This window comes from Hyposmocoma kahamanoa, unplaced genomic scaffold (assembly GCF_003589595.1).
Source record: "Hyposmocoma kahamanoa isolate Upper Pololo Valley unplaced genomic scaffold, ASM358959v1 239, whole genome shotgun sequence".
NCBI lineage: Eukaryota > Metazoa > Arthropoda > Insecta > Lepidoptera > Cosmopterigidae > Hyposmocoma > Hyposmocoma kahamanoa.
Window position 1 is genome coordinate 230,561 of NW_020653756.1, and position 21,003 is coordinate 251,563.

A 21,003-nucleotide genomic window follows, 5' to 3' on the forward strand; every position below is an offset into this window, starting at 1 on the left:
TCATCAAATATAATATATATAATAATAATTATTTATCGGCTCTCATACCCGCTACATAATAACTTCTCTCGACTTATGGAAATGTGTTGCAAAGTTTGATTACATCAAGATTAGCATTTTTTTTAATTTTACAAACTATGGTAAAAAAATTTATTCACATTACGAAGCATCGACAGCTATTAATTATCAATTCGACATTAGAAAGTTCAGAGAGTGCGAATTGTTTTAAATAGTAATTTATCGCAGTCGAAACGTCGCGAATAAAGAACTTTGTACAAGTTCAATGATTAAAAACTCCTAAAGTTAAGGGGACAGAAATATATCTCTGAACGTCTATTTAATTAGGCGCCAAGGCGCCAAGGCGCGGGGCGCGGGGCGCGGGGCGCGGTGTACAAAGGTTGCCGACGGTGTTTTTAAGGAACAAGGGCGTACAACGGCGAGCGTCACGAAAGCTGGAGAACGCTGGAACTCCTTCCATAGCAACTACTTGAGGCGTGTTAGCAAACTTTTGCGACTTGACACTGAAATATAAAAATACTTTTTCCAACCTTACGTAACCTTAGCTGATTCGCCCATAAACAGCGATACACGCGGGCAGCGAAGGAAGACTAGCGACTACTAGGAGTAACATTACACTACCCATATTCAGGCAATTGGTACACCTACTGTTCAGTTCACATGTTATTTAGGTCAACGTCCTAGGTAACCAAACAGCTAATATTCAAATTGTTAGTGGTGATCAATTGATCTTCCAATAACGTTTAATTAACATGTGGTGTTTAAGGTGATGTTCTTACCATATGAAGGAAACTAGTATAAACGACTTCCATCATTTTCATGGATGAGAACAGCGACCGAAACGAAATTGGTAGCGATCTCATTTCCCCAATCTAATTTTGTAATGCTGAGGCGTCAAAAGAGGTTCCCCTAAATTGGAAAATACCGATTTAGCAAACTCCGTCAAATACTTCTTCGGGACAAAAAATCTTATTTTAATTTTTTAAATGTACTGGAATATAGATTTGAAATATACGCGGCCGTTATACCAAAGCATAATGAAGGCTATTCTCGACCGATGTTGAAGCAAAAAGGTGGGATTGGTATGACGTTTATGATCCTTCGAGCCCGATTTTCACGCGCAAAGTGTTTTATGCCAGCAGGTGGCGCGGTGTAGAAGAATCTCGTCACGTGTCGCCAGTTATCTTCCATCGGTGTATGCGATCCAAGCAACGTTAAACATTAAGCAACTTACCTGCTTTAAATGTGTTATTTACCTTGTCATTTGTTGTGCTATAATAACTACGAAAAGTCTCGTAATGCAATAACGCCATCGTGTGCACGGTTAACAGCACTAACTAGCATCGCTACCATTTTGTAACCGGCTCTAATCCAGCTAAGTCTAAACTGTACGAAAACAAGTAACTTGAAACAGCGAAATAGCTCCAAGAGCCGCTTCGGCGATAGTGCGAGTACATTTAATTTTATGTTACGGCGCGGGTGGGCAGGAACAATGGCGATCCTGTTTCTATTATAATTCAGTACTGGCTTGCAAACACACAGTGGTCGGCCCATAGATCACAAATGGTGAAAGTGCGAATCCGCATTCGTTAATACGTTCGCACATTTCAAAAGACCGTGAACAAGGTTATAAATAGGTCACCTTTTTGTTTATTTATCACTTAGCTGTTAAGGTCGAAAGTGAACGCATCGTCAAGTGGCATTAGGGCTGCTAATATATATATATATTTTGTCTTTATTTAATACGAGACAGAATATCTGGAAAAGCCTGGAATTTGTAAAAACTCCACACAAAGTGGATTTAGTGGAAAAAATTACGTGAAAATTGGGGTTGCCGTAGCAAGTAAATAGTATCTATATTAAATACAAAATTAAGTAAAATATGTTAAACATATCCTGTTCCTAGATATATATACATATATATCTTTATTGTATGTATTATTATAACAATGTTTCATCGTCGCCTGATGGCGCCGATATCTACCGTCGTAGTGCTACGCAACTTCTGACGTTGCTACGCAAAGCGTACTGTACAGAATAATCATAAAACTTTTTTTTTCAGATACCTTAGTTAAGAGTACTTTCTCAAGGTTCAGTTTCTTTGAGATACGTAAGTTGAGGCTTTACAAACTACACTACACACTACTACTACTACACACTACACACTACTCAACAAAAAAATATCAACACGTGGCGCAAGTCTTCTTAGCATCGTTGGGTGATGTGGAATAAATAGATGCTATGGTTTTAGAGAAGCTCATATTAAACATGTGTAACAGACTCGATAGTTTTTTGGAAAAATATTAAGAATTCTAAATCTAAGTTGTTACTTAAGTACTCTCACTGGCTTAAATGGAAATTAAGTGCATTAAATTAGAGAAGTGGTAGTGATGAGCATATTAAACAGGAAGACTCACAATCGCGATTTGTAAATTTAGCATTCTTTGCAATAACTATAGTGAACGTAGTGCCCTAACAAATGTAGTGCCCTTTCTGACTCAAGATCAAGCAAGTGTTACATTAGTGGGGCCATTCCTAAAAAGATGAACAAAATAGATGTTTGCTTGCAAAAACAAAGCGTCTCAAGCCGGTATGAGTCTGGTTTATCTCCGCTATATTCGTGGATTCATTGTTTTGAATATTTTGTTCATCTACCTTAGAGGATTAATGTTCAGAAATGACAGGTCAGATGATGAAGATAAGATAATTGTAACAAATAAAAGGTTATGTACAATTAGAATTTAGGCTTAGATTAGGTTTGATTACAGACAATACCGCGACGACATTTTTCATGAACTCTTCAGTTCCAAAAGAAATAAAAAAAATAAAAAGGTTTAAATAAAGATTTGATCGGTCGTTGTTCTGCAGTTTTACAAGCTATTTCATCAGGATGTAATATTGATTCGGATAAACTTAGGGACCATGCTTTGGGAACCGCACGAGTGTTAATACAGGAATACCTATTCGAGGTACAACCTCCCAGCTTCCGTTCACACGGTTCTCATTCATAGAGCTGTTGTCGTGTATGACATACCATACATACGATAGACATCATAACGTACTGTATCGGTGATCTTTTCGGAGAGGCAGCTGTATCTAATAACAAACATTTTAAATCTTTCAGACAAGATCACACTCGAAAAACTTACCAATACCGATTCAATGAATCACTTTTTCTCAGTGCAAACATTTTTATTACTAGATTTCAGAAACTTCCTCGTAAAAAATATTTGATTTTCAAGGCAGTTGTTAGATTTGTTGAGTACGCAACATTTTTTTTGTATTTTCATTTTTTTTTGTATTACTGGCTGTTAACACTTGCACTTTGTAAATAATTATTTATACGTACTTTTTTTAATTGTTTATATGTTTTAAGTTGATAAGATATGATATTATGTAGACAGGTGTTATAACTATTTTTTTAAATATTGAAAACTTCATCTTCTAAATAAATACAGCTTATCCAATCCAGCAAAAGATCAAATGTCAAAAACCTTTCTGGAAGGGGAACAAGAGAAAATATTGTTTTTTTATATATTTTTATTTTTCCAAAAGCATTGTTTGTACCAATAACAATAAATTATGTTAATTTTAACATATAATGTATAAAAAGTGTTTTGCACCAATTACATAAGAGCAGAACCACAAATAAAGCCGTTATGTATTTATGACCGCAGTTGTTCGGCGGCGCGACCACGTTGCACCGCGTCAGCTCGCGGGCCGTTTCACTTTAGATGGTTTCAAACGTATTACAAGCTTCACAGAAACACTTATTGCATCGCTGAATAGCTTATATTTTTAGTAGATATGAGTTTAATGAACAAGTTCATTTTCAAGTTCCTGAAATAGACTTTGAATGAAAATAGTTCAATCTACGAATCTAAACAACACTTTGTACAAATGATTACAAAACAAACATCATACATAACAAGCGTAATACGAAAACAAGGGTCCATTGTAGGCTAGTGAATATAGACCGGCCGTTCCGCCAGCTCCGTTCAACTGGCCGCAAATATTTGCCGTCCCCGCTGCACCGCGGCTCACCCCCGTTTCGCCCGGCCAGTTTGAATTTTGCACGCCCGTCATTGACCCCGTTAACTTTGTGCTGAATTGATATGGTATCCTTGATGGATTTAGTTTCGGCTCATGGGATCGCCCGGAGATTACCCAAAGAGATATATAAAAGATCCCCTCTGAGCGGTTGATATCGATACTACCGAGTAGTGAGACAGGTGTCCACTGCCGGGGAGTCCTCTTCCAGCAATGGCAATCTGCTAAATACACGGTGACCGCACTCCGCTCATCGACCACTGAGTAATCCTCTTGCGGCGGATACTACATAATTTCGAAACACAAAATGATTAATTAGCATTTAAAACCCAAAGTTTGTGTTCTGTCAGGGTATCCCCTTAATAATAGTTCATTTATAATTTATTTACAAACCGGACAATTGGCAGTGCGATTTCATCCCATAGCCTCCCACGCGTCATGCATAATTGACTTCACGAGCCATTGCAAGTGACATCGGCAGAAATCTTGACGTCTGATAATTCAATGTCCCTCATACATTATTCATAGGTCGGCTTGCGATTACATTGCGAAGCTTCTTATGTTTTCGTTGTCAGCAAGATTACGTTTGCAAATCGTTAGTTTAGGCCGTCTTCACGCGCCTATATCGACATTGTTCCGAATCTGTCGAATGTTTCGGCTGAGTTTGTGGGCTTACTTAGGTTGTATTTAAATTTCTTTGGCAAACATTGACTTACAAATAAATGGACGACGGGTCTAATACAAAAACCACGAAAAAAATGTCCCAAGTCAACCTATTTAAAGGTAGTGACATGTAAAGGAATATGAAAAAGCTAAAACTTTGAATTTAAATTGTAATGTCATCGCAGTACTGTCTAATTTTGCTTGCTTCGCTGTCAGTCGAACAAACGAAGACTAAAGCGTGAATGACGCTCTGTATACGAGTTTAACGCCCTATAAGTTCGGACGCTTTTTAGCGCGGACCCGACGTCCATATAATTGTAAGTCAATGTTGGCAAATCATACATTGCAATCTTGGTGACTCCATCGATGAATACTAACATTCATAATATTATTTACAGCTGCTATAAACTTGTTAGGAATATTTTAGTTTGAACTAAACTCTTCATTGTACTACTCATCAGCGTTTCGAATCTTAAGGTAAGATTCGAAACGAATTATGAGCAAGTACGGGTTAGCATAATATGATTGTGAACAAATCAATTCATATTAGCAAGCAGTAACAATACAATATAGTCACACGAATAAATCCACATTCTCAGAAACCTACTTGCAAACATAAACAAGGCGTCTGTTCCGTCCTAGATGTATTATTATGGAATGTTTGTCAACATGATTATCCCTTCGTCTCTGTCGTCATCGTCCCTGGGGTTTCGAGATCGGAATGTATAATAATGCATATGTAATTTATACTTCGCCATTCAGGATTAGATGTTTGCTTTGGCATGTTCATCGGCTGAAAATTGTTAGTTCAATGTATTTGCGTTCGACTAAAACTATTTTCCTTTTGCTTTGATTGTTTGTGTGAAATAGCTACTTAGATAAACATTATTCGTCAACCCATTATACGTCCCATAGTTAGGCTCGGGTGTCCGCTAAGGAGGAGATTTCACATGTTTCTCAATTGCTGTGAACCTCTTTCGATACGAAGATTTTATCATGTGTCCCTTCACCGCAAGCGATAGGTATCACTAAATATTCACAAACGTACGTGACTTAGAAATTAAACTACCATAGATGGACTCCATACACAGGATTCAAACTGTCGATCAGAGTACCGCCGTTCTCATCTTAGTACATATTATTTTCTTATCATTTCGCTTCTTCTTATGAAACGTGGCATTCTCTTTATCAAGTTATCGTCGATACACCGTTCAACACGTACTTTGCCGTCAAATGTTCTAAACGTAAAATAAACAAATGAAAGTAGTGAACATGATATTATAAAATGTGTTATTATTATTATTAATCAATAAATAATAACAAAAAATGGGATGCTAAGTGATAGATTTACGTCAAAAACTGAGACTAATTTTGTTTTTCAATCAAATACTTTTATATGGTTACATAAATACCATACCTACTTTAGTTTTTAAATTCTCGGGCTTAGAAGTAGGTATTATATCCACTTCTAAGCTTCACCCGAGCCGAGTGGGTAGCGTCATCGGCAGCGCAGTGGAGAGACAAACACGCTTTGATATTCTAATTAGTCATGCCATAATGAAATGTTGGCCAATGGAGGGCCAATGGAGTTCCACAATCATATATAATGATAGGCAAGATTAAAAAATGCACTCAGCACACAAACAGTATTATTAAATACTATATATACATGTATTATGAATACCAAATAAGAAATTGCTTGTATTAACGAGCAATTTGGTATTCATTTGCTATCAGACATCCAGACGTAAGGCGGGATATCATCCTTACTTTATCGATATTCTCTTAAGCGCTTTTCGTCATCGTTTATTATGCGCATGGCCCAGGAATGGAATTCTCTGCCTGCGACTGTGTAGAAACACTGCTCAGAAGAGCACATACTCACAACCCGAGTATCTTTATGCTGCGATTGAATAGGCAGCGTCGGGGCGTTTTAATCTTCGCTCCCCAGCCCTAGCCCAGCTAGTGGTCAAGAGAAAGTTCATTTAGGCAAAAAAAAAATCACACTAGCGGTGTTCCAAAAAGGTTCCTTGCCCCTTCAAAGACTAAACAGATGCTAGATATAAACCTAAACAGACCTCGGGGCTGGAACCCTAGCTTCCTACTATATTGTATTTCATAAAGACCAACTTTACCTAATTAATTGTATCATTTTGAATGCTAAGTGTCAAAGACACAATAACGTGAATCGGTTATATCAGTAAATATTTACTTACAATATAAAGATAAAGATAAATTTATTCTGTAAAAAGAAATTAACTTAAGTACATGAATGTTATTAAATAACTTTTTATTTACACGTATTATGCGCCAGACTATCGCAAACAGTGAAATTAACTTGCACTACTAAACTTTAATCAAGGTTAGTAGTGCAAGTTAATCTAGGTGGTACCTGAACTAATTAAAATTGTTTACTTAGTGTAGGTATCACAAAGTAACTTAGTAGGTACATTTATCTTAGATATCCAAATCGGTGATTACAGCATAATGATTAGTCAACATATTATTTAATACGTGGTAATACAACCAGTACGAAGCAAAGACGAGACCACGTTATTAGTCTCTCTGTAATCTGAGGCGGATTTGCTGCCACTTCCGTGCGGGTTGGCTCCGTCTTCTATCGAATTGACTTTAGAATGGAACCTGCCAGCAAACGTGATGTACGTCAGTAGTAAGTTGATAATGAACAATTTATTAGGCTGAACGGATTTATCTTTGGTAAATGAAATGAAACACTTTCACTTGATTTTTCTTAATAGACTTGAATACCACCACTAACATAAAGATTATGCAGTTGTTGTAAGCCAGCTTGAAGGCAATAACACAAAGTAACAGTTCCAGCCGGTATTGTTGTTCTTAATTCTCTGTATATTCGATTAGTTGAGCCCACAGACCAAATAAACCTACTTACTTGACGTTGTCCATCAGTAATCACATCTACCAATTGGATGGGCCTGTGTCGTCAATAGTATTCTTTTGCAAAAACTTTCGTAACTGAAACGAGACGGAATCACAGTGACGCGTTTACATTATCATGTCATTACAAAGTTTTTGTTAGAGGAGGCTTAGTGGAGAAGCAATGTTATTTATAGCTGAGGCAACTTTCGCTGAGCGCTGGCAGTATTATTGCGGGTATTACCCTGTCCGTCTGCTCGCCACACAATTCCCAGAGCATGCATTATTCATGATTGTTACTGGCCCGCGCTGAGCATGATTATTTTATTGTAACCTCATATCGGCCGCTGCGACAAACATGAGAACCAGTCGTCAGATCAAGTTGTTTTTATGGCTCGCAAATTACAGCGAATCGTCGAATATCACTCGCATATTTAAGTATAAGACAACAATTGGGATTGAGTCAACAGTATTCTGTTCGTACGTTACGAAAATGTTTACACAATGTACTCAAACATTAAATAGACGACAGAAAATTGTTAGCTTTCTACGAGTACAACATCGTGACTATATAATTATAAGATGTGGGTTTAATTTAAAACAATTAGAAACTGGAATGCGTTATAATATAGGTATAGACTCTTCTGTTTATTGCGTTGCAATTATTTAACTTTTTTTGTTTAAGTACATGTTTGTTGTAGATTTCCTATAAACTGGAGTGGAGACACTTTCGAGGAATCAACTACAAATCAATAATTTCCATAGCACTCTGCTAGTGTTTGTTTCAATCAATTTACAACTTATATTTGTTCTAACAACAATAGGTGTACGTATTGTTGTTCAATAAATGGAAAAGTCAAATTCAATACGGTTCCCGCGGAGGTTGTCTTTCAATACAAATTCGCGCGATATTCTACGAGGCAAATTTAAGGCACATAATCCAATCTCGGAATTTGGCCGTAACTCAGTCAGGGAATATCAAGTGCCGCTGAAAGTGACGAAAATTACCAAGAGACTTTATTAAGCGCGCTCAGTCCGGATACGGATAATTGAATGTTATCAACTAAAAATCATTACCTAAGAAAGCAGAAGCTTTCTGGGTTTTGAAATGAAGACGATGAAATGGAATCCTCCGAGTTACCACACCGTATGAACGAATATAAATGATATGAAGAGGTGTCGACCCTTGGCCTCGCAACGCCAGACTCTGTTTTCCTCCGTCACCCTCTCCGCCCGAACCAAAAATCGCCAGTCATTAATCTTATTCACAAACCGGGATTGTAAAACGATTCCGTTTTCAAAAAATGCCACGCAATTGAATAGAAATAAAAGCCGGTCGGGATCGCTTTGATTAATTACCCAATGATCTTGAAAGTGACTGCTTTTGTGAGCAAATGTATGAAATTCTTGACAGCAAAATTATATTTTTCTTAAATTTGGTTTTGTATCCATCTCAGCAGGAGAACTTTTCAGAACGACGGCCTCCACTTGCAATAAAACTCTTGACTGAATAATGCGTTCAAATGGTTAAATTATTGATTTTGCTGATCCTACGATATTCCATCTCCAATGAGTGCACGATGTCTCAAGTGACTCTCTCTCGTGTGCTTTTCCGGTCTTCAGCGGGCGTCGTCTTTGGCATCGGTGGTCCATCACTGTCGTCTCGGTGCAGCGGTGACAAATTGGCCTGCGCTTTTGCTCTCGACAGTTCGACTTCCTATTTGCTTTCTAATCCAACGGTTGAACGGTGATCTTCGAAATCTGTAGTAAAAAATTATCTAAGCGTTCAATTCATGTAAAAAAAAGGTTTTGTTTTTGATCATAGGTTTGACCTGTAGATATGTAGGTCGTTATTAATGTGCTTTATTATTCACGGTAAATTGTAATTCTATCGTGTTGTGGTGTTTGTTCATAGAGAGGCACTTCCCAACGGCACCTTGCTACTGGCGCCGTTCTCCGCAGAGCAGTACCGTACCGACGTGCACGCAGCCGTCTACCGCTGCCGCGCCGCCAGCGCCGCGGGGACCATCATCTCTAGGGACACGAGGCTGCATGCAGGTGAGACCTAACAAACGCGAATAGCCAATTTACTGCTCCGTTCTCAGATCTAGTCATGACATCCCAAATAAGTACTTCTTACCACTACATTACATTTTATTGCATATGACAGTCAACAGCTTAATTAAGCGACGAAAGTACTTGTTTTTATGTACTAACCTTTGTCAAGTCATGGATCTTTTTGTTTGGTATGCTATTAAAAACTGTAATAGTAAATTGCAGGTAATATGCAAAGACATAAATTTGGTCCAAAAATGGTCCATATATGGGTAGCAAGGCAAACAGGTAGACGGGTAACCGGGTCGCTTTATCGCCTCTCACCTGTGGACCGCAGCGCGGCCCCGCCTGTATAATGCCTGCGATATTAAACCCTTATTTTAATATTACAACTCTCACACACACGCCGCGGTCGCTAAATATTTTTGACAATACTCTTTTAGCCTTTCACGCAATATATTTCAAACGTGCTGACATTTTTATGTAATATTATTCTGACAATTTAATGTAATATTATTGAGAACAATATTTCTAAAAAAAAGCCTCTTAAGTGTTCGTCGACGTTTCAGCCTATGCTTATATAAAATGTTGATAATTGATGAATTGATAAACATTTAGTGAATTGCTTATATGAAAGGAAATGTAGATAATGTAAGAGAAATATTATCAGAAACACATTCCCGGTAATAATTAAAAAAATAGCCTACACCATTACGTGAAAATATGAGATCAATTGGAGATGGTAATAATAGAAACTATTTATTGAAGAGCTTTCGCTCAACTGTCGCAGCAATTCCCAATATTCTGCTCCAAAGCGCTGCACGAATTCTCCGAGAAGTTAACGAACTGTCGCACGCAACCACCATTTTAAGCATCAATAATATAGCATCAATTAAAAAAGAAATTGTCCAAACATTTTCAACGTCATTCGTTTTAAAAAGAGAACCACAATAGATAGCTATGTTGATTGAGTACTTACTTAACTTAATAAACTGCCTATTGTGTTACGGCCTAAGCCACAACATATAACATCTCTATCAACGTCGCGTTTGCGGCGAGCAATCTGGCGTGAAGGTCGCCTTGGTCCATTAAGGCCGTTTTTGTCCCAATAAGCACTTAAGCAAGTTTGTTGCCTCGCCCCGATCATCCCTCACCTCCCCCTGTACGTCAACACGAATTATTCTACGATTTTTATCAACGATACAATCAAGAGCTGACAGTGCGTCAAATCTACCGCTAAACGAGTTCCAGTAACAATAATAAATTATGTAACAAATAGGGTAGGTATGTTATATTAATCCCACAATTACCAGTTCTTACTTTTGGAAATGTTATCCCCAATTCACGTACCTATCTTGGCTGGTATAAGTATATAACATTATTTTCACTTTGCATCGTTTCGCTATTGAATCCAGAAATAGGAAGTAATAACTTTTTATCATAGCATCTCGCCAGTATTACTTGTTCTTTATCCTTCAGTGTTTCCTTCGTTATTATCAAGTGCCCTCCGCAAAGGTACCTTCCATTTTCCATTTGAGTCGCTGCACTAAACGAATTCGCAGCGTCTTCGTCTACTGCGTGGACATTATTTATTTACCTGATTACGTTAGCCAAACGAATTGTATAAACGTTGACCTTTCCCGAGCGCGCATGGCTGCGAGCAGGCGCGGCGCTTTGTCGCTTGTGCAGAAAAACAGTCGACAACGTGACCTGCCTGCGGATATTCAATCCACCGCGTCGACTAAAGGGACCGCGTGTGATGCGAATGAGAACTATACCGCTTGCTGCGGCGTGCTCCACATTGAAATCAAAATTGAATTGTTCCTTGTAAGGAGCTGCTTTGATAGACAAGCTTTTTACAAAGTGCATGTACTTAGGTTTATACATGTTTAACTTTATTTTCAGCTTCTCAAGACAGTGATTTTAATTAGACAATGTCTACCCCTAAAACTCCGACAGTCTTAGTGACGCAATTCGGCCTTCAGAGTAAAACAATTCGACATACCAATACAGTCCACTTTTGACACAATTCCTCGGTACACTTCATACAGAAAGCCCGATAATGACTCGCAAGAAATGCGAGCAAAAAACCACCTTCACGATCAATGATAAAGCCCGTAATCCATTCCGCAAGGCAGCTGACACTTGACCTACCGTATTGACATTTGGAAAGGCGCGAGTCGGGATCAATCTCTTGGCTGAAATGCAAATACGATTCTTTATAGAGCAGGCCTTAAACCCCTGAGATTGGGCGGGCCGCAATATCCCGCTTTGTGGGGCCGCGATAAAGGTCCGTTAATGGAATCAACGCTCGACGGGATTCTCAGGAATCCCCGTCTATTGCTCTGGCAAGTTCAATTTTTGGCGAGATTTTAGCGATATAAAAGTGATCCGATCAAAGCTTCACGATGTAAGTGTGAATGGATTTTCTGCCACTCATATTTGTACAAAGATATTTCATGTTCGCGGGATTCCTAACACACCAAATTGAGTTAACTTTGCTCTTGTATATCAGTTACGAAGTAAATTGATGGAGCCATCAAAGTAAGCGGCCTCCGCCTCGGCCCCTCGGCAGCGCCTGACTACCTTTGACACGTACATCTCGTCTACTCGACGCGTATCAGCCGATTACGCTCTTGTTCATCGTGAAGAGGTCTCCTCGCCGCCTTTTAGTTTGCAATCGCTGAACAATGCCTCCACAAAATGTGGAGCTGAGTGTTTTATTTGTTGACTTAACTATATCTATTTGAAGTAATGAAACCTCCGCATTTATAAATTAGTATTTGAGCACGCAATAATAATTGACTTACTTGAAGTATTTAACTGTCTTTGTAACTAAGAAATATTATATCTGCTTGGTAAAATTCCGACTTCGAGAAATTAGAATGTTCTCCACCGATATTAACAACGGCGTGAGATGCAAGCTTTTATCATGATGACTAGCAACGATAAATCTACAACTTTTGTGTCTATTGATAAACATACTGAAAGGTAAATATAAATCTATGTATAATTTAATGAATACACTTCGAGACCCTCGCTCCCTACAGCAATAATCCGAAACTGTACAGCGGAGTTAAGCATCTTTTAAAAGTGTTCCAATAAAGGGTGGGATGATGGCCCTCCACCCGTTGTGTAGCTCATTGTTCTGCGACCAGAGGAGAGGGAGGTACTGGTACTGCGGACGAGGCAAATTGCAAGATGGCAAGAGTGCTCACGTATGAGGGCATTTTTTATGGCGGCTAGAGGCGGATGGTTTGGAATACGCCGCCGTTTTGATTGAGTTTGCTCTCGATATGGCTCCCACGACAGATTACATTTCACAGTTATCCCTGAATGGAAGACGTAACATACATGTGCGGTTTCTTTGCAAACAACTGTGTTTATAACTCCGCTTCACACATAGTCATTTTTCATATGATTATATCAAATATTTCATTAGATATCAATAGCGATAGTAAAAACGTAAAGTTTCTTAAGCTTTGCCATTAGCAAAAGGTAACGAGTGCTTTGAAGAATTGGACTCACTAACAGTGCTGTAGTGGATCATAATTTTCTGTGCGCGTAGGCCGAGGAGTATGCAAAGTGGCCATCAGTGGCAGCCGGCCGCAGCGTCGGCGGCGCCTTCCGACTAATTAACTTCCTCGAGTCAGTGCCCGTGCCGGAACTGGAACTTTTGCGACCCGATATTTATAATTCTCACTTCGTGTCTACAAATATGACATAAGGATTTGATGTATTGGTGACGTGACCAGTTTGTTGCTACGAATGGTTTCGATCAAGCACCTTTGTATTGACGATATTACTAAATCTGTTTTTCTAGGAATGGTAATACTAATGGTTAAGATTAGCGCCTTCAATATTGTAATAAAACTCAATCAAAACATAATTTAACCAATTGAATGTTTAGCAAGCGAGCGGCGATTCGTCGACGTCGACATTGTCTGCTTGGACTACTTCCATAATAAACCACTCCGAGTTTACGAAACAAAATCCTTTCATTCGTATTGAAGGCACGTTTTTAATTTATACCGGCGGCGCGCGGCGGCGGCTTCCCAAAAGATAATAATTGTCAGAAATGTGATGAATCGAATTACCCATCGGCCGTCGGCGTCGCGTTGCTTCCGTCTCGCTGCAAACAAAAAATTAAAAATTATCGAAATCCCAGAATAGACCCGCTATTGATGAAAAAAATTTAAAATTCAATTATAGTATTCTGAGACAACGTAATCGAGTGAAATATGAGGGGATGAAATACTGAAAGTAATAAAATATTTTCAAGTCAGCTTCGGCGTTGATTCCACGAAAGCGAATGATGATATTATTGAGAAAATTAACATTTCTTTGATGCAGTGCAAAAACAAATTATTTCGTTCGTTCAATAGTTAAAGTTCGTAATAATACGTAGCTAAATCGTGACATAATCTCTCTTTTTGAGTCAAATTAAAACCGTAATTGAATACATTAGGTAGTAAATAAAAATTAAGTGCTACAGACGGCTGTAAGCCTCAGACAATGAAATAAAACTGCTGCAATTCTGTGATATCGCTTATTACGTCGGCCGGGGCTAGCGAGCGACGCCGCGCGCCGGCCCGAGTGGCTAATGTCGCTCGACATTGGCGGCGGGGGAAATCTCGCGGCCGCACGAGCCGCTTCATTATGCAGCGTCTGCCGCTTTTATTACTGACGATGTGCTGTGATCACCTTTGTTGAGATATGCTCTTTGCTCGCTCATGCTTGTCATTCGAGTGTCCTGTTGGACAATTCTGCAAATTGCGGTACATTACACTTTCATAGAAATTTATGTTTTTATCTCTACAAAGGTAATCTGATGTGAATTCATTCGGTAAAATTTTCTTGCATTTAAGTGTAAACCCCAACAAATTCAGTTTGAGCGCTAACATTGGCGTGATGTCATGTGATGGCTGTATATTTATTTAGCAGAACAAATTAGTAGTACAAAATTCCACAAGTTTCGCAAAAACAAACAGGCAGCAATCAATCCACATTATTTCTTTGAATTGTTATTCACTGATTTCTGATTCAACACCATTGCGCACTTTTTTACTTTTGCCAGAGCAACCGGTGGTGTCTTAACGATGTCTAACAGACTATGTTCTACTATTTTCATTTCATTACACTTCGCGTCGTCGTGGCCTCGCTTCGCCCTCAGTGGTGATGCACTTTGTTTTAATTGGCACCTTCTGTCACGATTATCAGTAATGAACTATAAAGAAATCATACCGTGGTGAGAAACAGTGAATTAATAATAAATAACCACTTTGTGAATAAACAAGAAAGTCTTGAAGTCTATCTTCTTCTAAGAATATCTTCCGTCGTTCCTTCTCTAGCGGTCGCCTGACCGTTAGAGAAGCGTTTTCCATCGCTCGAAAACATTTAACTTTACTTTTAATTTAGTACGTACTGAGGAAATGTGTCAACATTTTTCGAAAGGCATATGTATTACCGTATTATCTATGTCGACGTAATTATTACCCTGTAGGTGTAAATAGTGCAGAGACTACCAAGGAGGTTCTCACACATCAAAGCGGCCAAAGAGCTTGGATAGTAGCCGATGCAAAAAACACATCGTAATTCGCATGTGAACCACCACTAACCCATATCACTACGGACGTAATTAATTGCATCACCGGCCGACGGTCGCTTCGTGACGCAATGGGTGGGGGGCGTTTGGCAAGTGTCCCCTCCAGTACAGTCAAAGGGCAGGGGGGTAACAGCTGTGTGTGACAGCAGAGCTTACCGCGGCCGCTGCAGCACACGATTACAGCGCCGATTTACATCACTGAATTCGAGTTGGGAATTTGACTTTGATATGTGTAAAATGCGTTCTATCGCGGCTGGAACCCGTCCAATATTTCGGCTGCTATAACGTCCATGAAACGCTACGAATATTCTAAAATCTAATTTTACTCTCGTTGGTCACAATCATCGAGTACGTCACAATTTTATTAAAATATGCATTATACTTATACCATTTATGTTCATTTCTTTGTTTCCATTACGTATAAATTGTTTGCACCATAATTTATGTATTTATGAAAAAAACTACTTATACAAAGAAAAGAAAGAAAGTTGGAATTGCAGTGATGGACGTGGAGTGGGAAGCGCACGCGCAGGCGTCGACGAGCGTGGCGGGCGGCGCGGCGTTGCTCACGTGCGTCGTCCCGGGCACCGTGCGCGCACACGTCGCCGTCACCGCCTGGCTGAAGGACGGCGAGCCGCTCGCGCCCATAGCTGCCGAAGCTGGTAGGTACACTAAGAACTGGAAGAGATAAGCGTATCTAGCCGGGGCGTCGTAAATTGAAAACGGTTCATAGCAATTCGGACGGCAGTCCCAGTTTTCTGTAACAATTCAGCTGGATAATTTTACTAAAAAATATAAAACTCGCATAATAATGTATTTCGATTTTAAGTCCTTAAAACGACTTTCACTTTCAATTACCAAGTACAAACCGTTTTCCCCATTTGCCCCAGGCGTATACACCGCAGGTTAGAAAGGATTCAAGTCAACTGTTTGTGGCGGGTGTAGTACGTGTTTTATGTTTTATTTTACAAAAACAGGTTCCATTAGCTACATTTTAATGGTCTTTATTACAATTCCTAGGTGTCTCTACGAGCCTCAAATACTGGTCCATAGACGTTGCCAACCGCGGACCGGCGGCACATAAATCGAAATTAGTTTGTCGGCCGCATCCCGCCACAGACTACTACTTTGAATTATCAAAGAGTCCGTTCAAAATTGTGGCACTCAACCACCCACAGGCTGGGAGCCGAGGGAGCCAACCGCCGCGTCTCAGCCATCGGTGTCTTTATGACTAATTCTCTCGTTCCAAATTCGATTAAGGTTTTCATTTCGAGTCAAGTTTTCTTTTCGATTACGCGTCTGATGAGTAATTAACGTTCAATTTTCAATTCAAGAGTTTTCCCTGTCTGTTTTATTGTCAAGTTTAATTGCTCTCTTCTTTTTCTTTAATTTAACAGTTCCTAAAATGTCTACTTACAAATCCCAAGCAGCACACCTATACCTAAGATATACTATATACTACTTATATACTATAAGATATGGAATAGAATTAAACTCGATTGAATATTTTAGGAGTTCAAATTCCCTCTAGATATCTCGAAGAAGGTTTCTAGATAATTTAAAGTAATAGTGGGCACAATTTGTGTGTGAAAAAATTTATTAGTAGATCACATGAGTGCTTTGAGAAATTATCTGTAGGTAGTGTTAATAGTGATTCTTTTTTATTCTCAAGTAACCTTCTAGAAAGCTACGAGGCCATTTGTAGAAAAGGATTTAGTCTTGTAGACAGTTTTTAGATAATTTATAGTCTATGATAGTTTTCTTAGTAATGCTATTTTAAAACCAAAATAACATGGCAAAATTAGATATAATATTTCTGACTTTTTCGCGCAATGTTTAGTCGTTTAGAAAGCGCGAATTGACGTGCGACTTTAAATACATGGTGAAAAGTAATGAAAAACCTGTCATAAAACTAATGCGCTCGCTGAATTTTAAATATTTATGTATAAACATAAACTTAATAAAAATACAAATATCGATCTTCGGTTTTAAATATTTATAGAAGGCTTAAATATACAAGATAACTCACAAAACAGACCATTTCCAAGAAGTTCCAGGCTTCTTCAAACTAACTTCAAATTAGATTTACTTTTTAAAAAGAAAAGAAATTTTTCTCGGCTACAACATAGTCATTCTTTAAAAATAAATATGACGATAAAAATTTAAAGCTTTTTTCAAAACACCGTTGGGAGCATTTTGTCTATAGCTTATTTTATAGAAAAACTTTAGAATACGAAAAGATTATTTTTACTTGCTTTAGTGTAGTTGATCTTGTAGAAGAATATTCACTTCTATGAAGCTTTTATGATTGTCTACAATACGCGATCTTTCTAAACCATTTTTTCTTTACAGTAATAGTGTCAAATGTCCAGTAAAAATTGTAATGGTATCGTTTTATGCAATAAATAACCTTTCACACGTCACCCAAGGTAAAAAAAAACTATTTAAAAAATCCTATTTGTCGCAAAAAAACGTTATTCTGTATAATTATATAGAATATGTTATATATGACTAAAGGTGGATAAATTCCCTATCATATAAATATAAGGAATATTTTAATGAGATACCTAACTTATGTTGGAAGATATAAAATTTTCATTACAAAATTGAGGTTATTTCTTCACGCCAACCACATTTCACACAATGATTTCACTGGTATTCTATTGATAGACGGCACAATACACATACACAAGATTGAAGTACAGTATGTAGTTTACGAGCTCATTTCATTTGTTTTTATTATTTCAGAACACGGAATTACTTCACAATGTGTATTATTTGTCAAAGCATCGAAACGCAACGGTGAAAGCGAGTAAGATATAGGCTATGACGTGCATCCCGTTTGCATATAAATAAGAGGTTGGATGATGTGTTTCGTTGTAGTATAATGTGACTTTTGAATAATGAATGAAAGTCTATAATAGAATGAATATTTTCGGAAATTTAAAATTTTTGAACTTTTGACCTTGACACGTGTAACTGCAGGGTACATTTCTTTTGCGATTGTTGTTTTTAAATTTCAAACTAATTCATAACTCTAGTAATGAATTGGTAATGAAATCTCGTAATGAATTAGTTTGCTTGTAATCGCGCGTGGTGATAGGCATACTAATTATTTGTTTACTGATCGTAGCGGGTTGCACAAATTAGGTTTATTATAATGAGACTTAAAGTGTTTAATAATAAATAAATAAACCTGTAATTTTGTGTATAACCGCTCACGCGATGCGCTCCTCCTACCGCAAAATGGCGGCTATTTGGTTTCGCAAATTAAAAAAGGATTCAGTTTAAATACAAGTTTTTATAAATAAAAATTATTATTCTGCATTGCTAAATAAATACCTTCCGTATTACAACAAAAACATCTCAAATAAAATGCAGTAGTACACCGCAAATCCTGCACTTAAAAAGCAGTAATGAAATTTTTGGTGTACTTGGATAAATATGATAATATTCCGTTTGAGTGGTTCTAACGTTTATCATGAAATTACTCCTTAAAGTATAGTTTATAAACATTTATATTCAGGGTAAACTTAAAAAACGTTACTTACGGTATGTTTTCAATAAATAAACACCGAAATCACCAGCCCAAAAAATAACACACATGATTGTCGTGACGTATTTTTGAAGTTGTTTATTTTTTTTAAATGACAGAGCCACGCATTAAAAACTTTATGGTTTGCTAGAGTAGTTACCGAAATAACAATTAGTATTAGTTCTTTTACCTGTTATAATTTCGATATCCGATAAATCGGTATAAAATCATCACCGGTACCTCTAGGTGTGATATGCGTCTACGGCTGCATGTATCGCGTGAGCGGATATTAGTTATAATACTTTTGGGTTGTAGCGTGATGTTATATAGACAAGATTTCGGCTTTAAAATGCATAAATATTTTTTCAAATTCAACTGGAGTTCCGGATATTAGCACTTTTGAACAAAAAAAAGACAACGAAACAAACTACAGCTTTCTTATTTTAGTTATGTTATGATAACAATTGTAACCCTGCGCTTGTCACGCCATAAAACGCCTCGTCACGTGCGCTGTAATCGAAGTAGAAGTAGTCAAAAATAGATAGTTTTCCCAACGTTATCTAAAAACGCAAAACGGTTTCGTTAGGTTTTTTGAAAAAGCCATAACGACACATGACTAATCGAATGATGTGACATAATATCCAAGATTCTCCACCTCCGCCAGATCTTTTAATACTTATTCTTTACTTTGTCCATTTTGCATGAACTCTTACAACGTCTTACAATTTTTTTTTTAAATAGAATCTACTGAAGACGCGCTATAACGTGTTGGTCAATAAGTACACACACTACGGATTGTCTATAAATGAAATATATCTAGAACAAACTTAAGAACACTAGTTATTAGAGTATTAATAAACTTTATTGGATATGTATAGAATAATTGAACTAAAAATAATCAGTTGATCTACAGAAAAGGACTTTAAGAATTAAGACACATCACTCTTAATAAAGTTGTTTGGTATTAAGAAGGTTTTAAAATTTTGACTTGAGTGAAATAAGTCTATAAAAACAATTTCTTTTCTCTAAACCCATTTATAGAGAACTATTATCTAAGTAACTGTTATCATACCATATTAAGACTGTTTATAGATATAATAGTTTTGAGGTATATAAAGTGTGCTCCTCATGATGGCTATGACTACTCGTATGTTTCAATCCCTGTAGCAATGAAACCGTTCTGTAATAGCAACATACAATACAATTACAACGCTTGTATAAAACTATTATTTTAAAAAATCCAAATACTTACCTTTGCAATTATTTGCATAATTCATAAAATGATTTAATACTACAATTTCAAAAGGTTTGTTAAGCCTTGGAATAAGAAATTTTGTTTATGAAAATGAAGGAATATCTGGATTCTACTACACAAACGAAACACCCCGTCCGCAGTGAGCTAAATTAAATATCAAAGATAACCGTGACAAGGGTAAAACAATCGCCACTGTAGCTACAAGCTAGCGCGAGCTCATTCACGTGTAACAATTATGGCAGCGACAGGTAATCCTCTTAGTGCCAGTGAGGCTAGATGAAAAAGAGGAATAGACTACTCCATTATTATTAGTTTAGCTGGTTATTATAATTCAATGTTTTGGTCAAATGCCTTAGGAGTCGTGTCTAATTCAGGTCTAAGCCCAAATAAATGTAAATTGCATTGTCAAAGTTACTCAGGGGTTTGTTCTGTCTGAAACTCCTGTTCTGCTCCACAAAAATTATCTGCCTAAACTCGGCAGCCGTATATGGGGAAAGGAAGCTTATCGTTATTACTGCTCTGGCAGATCCTAAGCTGCAGAGCCTCGAGTACCAACCGTGCAAAGTTGCCAGTTTATCAATATTTTATCGAATATATTTATGGAGAGGGGAGTCGTCCCCTTTTCATCTCCACCAATACGCTCGATTCTTAGCTACCACCAATACGCTCGATTCTTAGCTAGTTACTCTGTACTGCTAAAATGGAGCAACTTTTAAAGTAACTTCTATACTTTGATTAGTGCCATTTAAAGTACATGTTTTCGGACAATATCCAAACATTTAGGAATATATTTTAATCGTGGCTTATCGAAGCTCTGCAGGAATTATAGTGCTCCAATGAAATTAATATCCAAGATAACAGTGACAAGGGTACAGTAGAATACCACCGGGGTTTGTAGGTACAATTACTGACGAGTGTTTATGAATC

At 37.6% G+C, this 21,003-nt stretch overlaps 1 protein-coding gene across 1 annotated transcript in view; it reads left to right on the plus strand.

Moving 5' to 3' along the window:
* LOC113228733 (Down syndrome cell adhesion molecule-like protein Dscam2) overlaps positions 1-21,003 on the plus strand; it is a 76,846-nt gene that overhangs the window by 29,681 nt on the left and 26,162 nt on the right. Inside the window, exons 6-7 of the mRNA XM_026462095.1 lie at positions 9,542-9,684; positions 15,787-15,948. Coding sequence (XP_026317880.1) covers positions 9,542-9,684; positions 15,787-15,948 — 305 coding nt within the window. The remainder of the gene's footprint in view (positions 1-9,541; positions 9,685-15,786; positions 15,949-21,003) is intronic.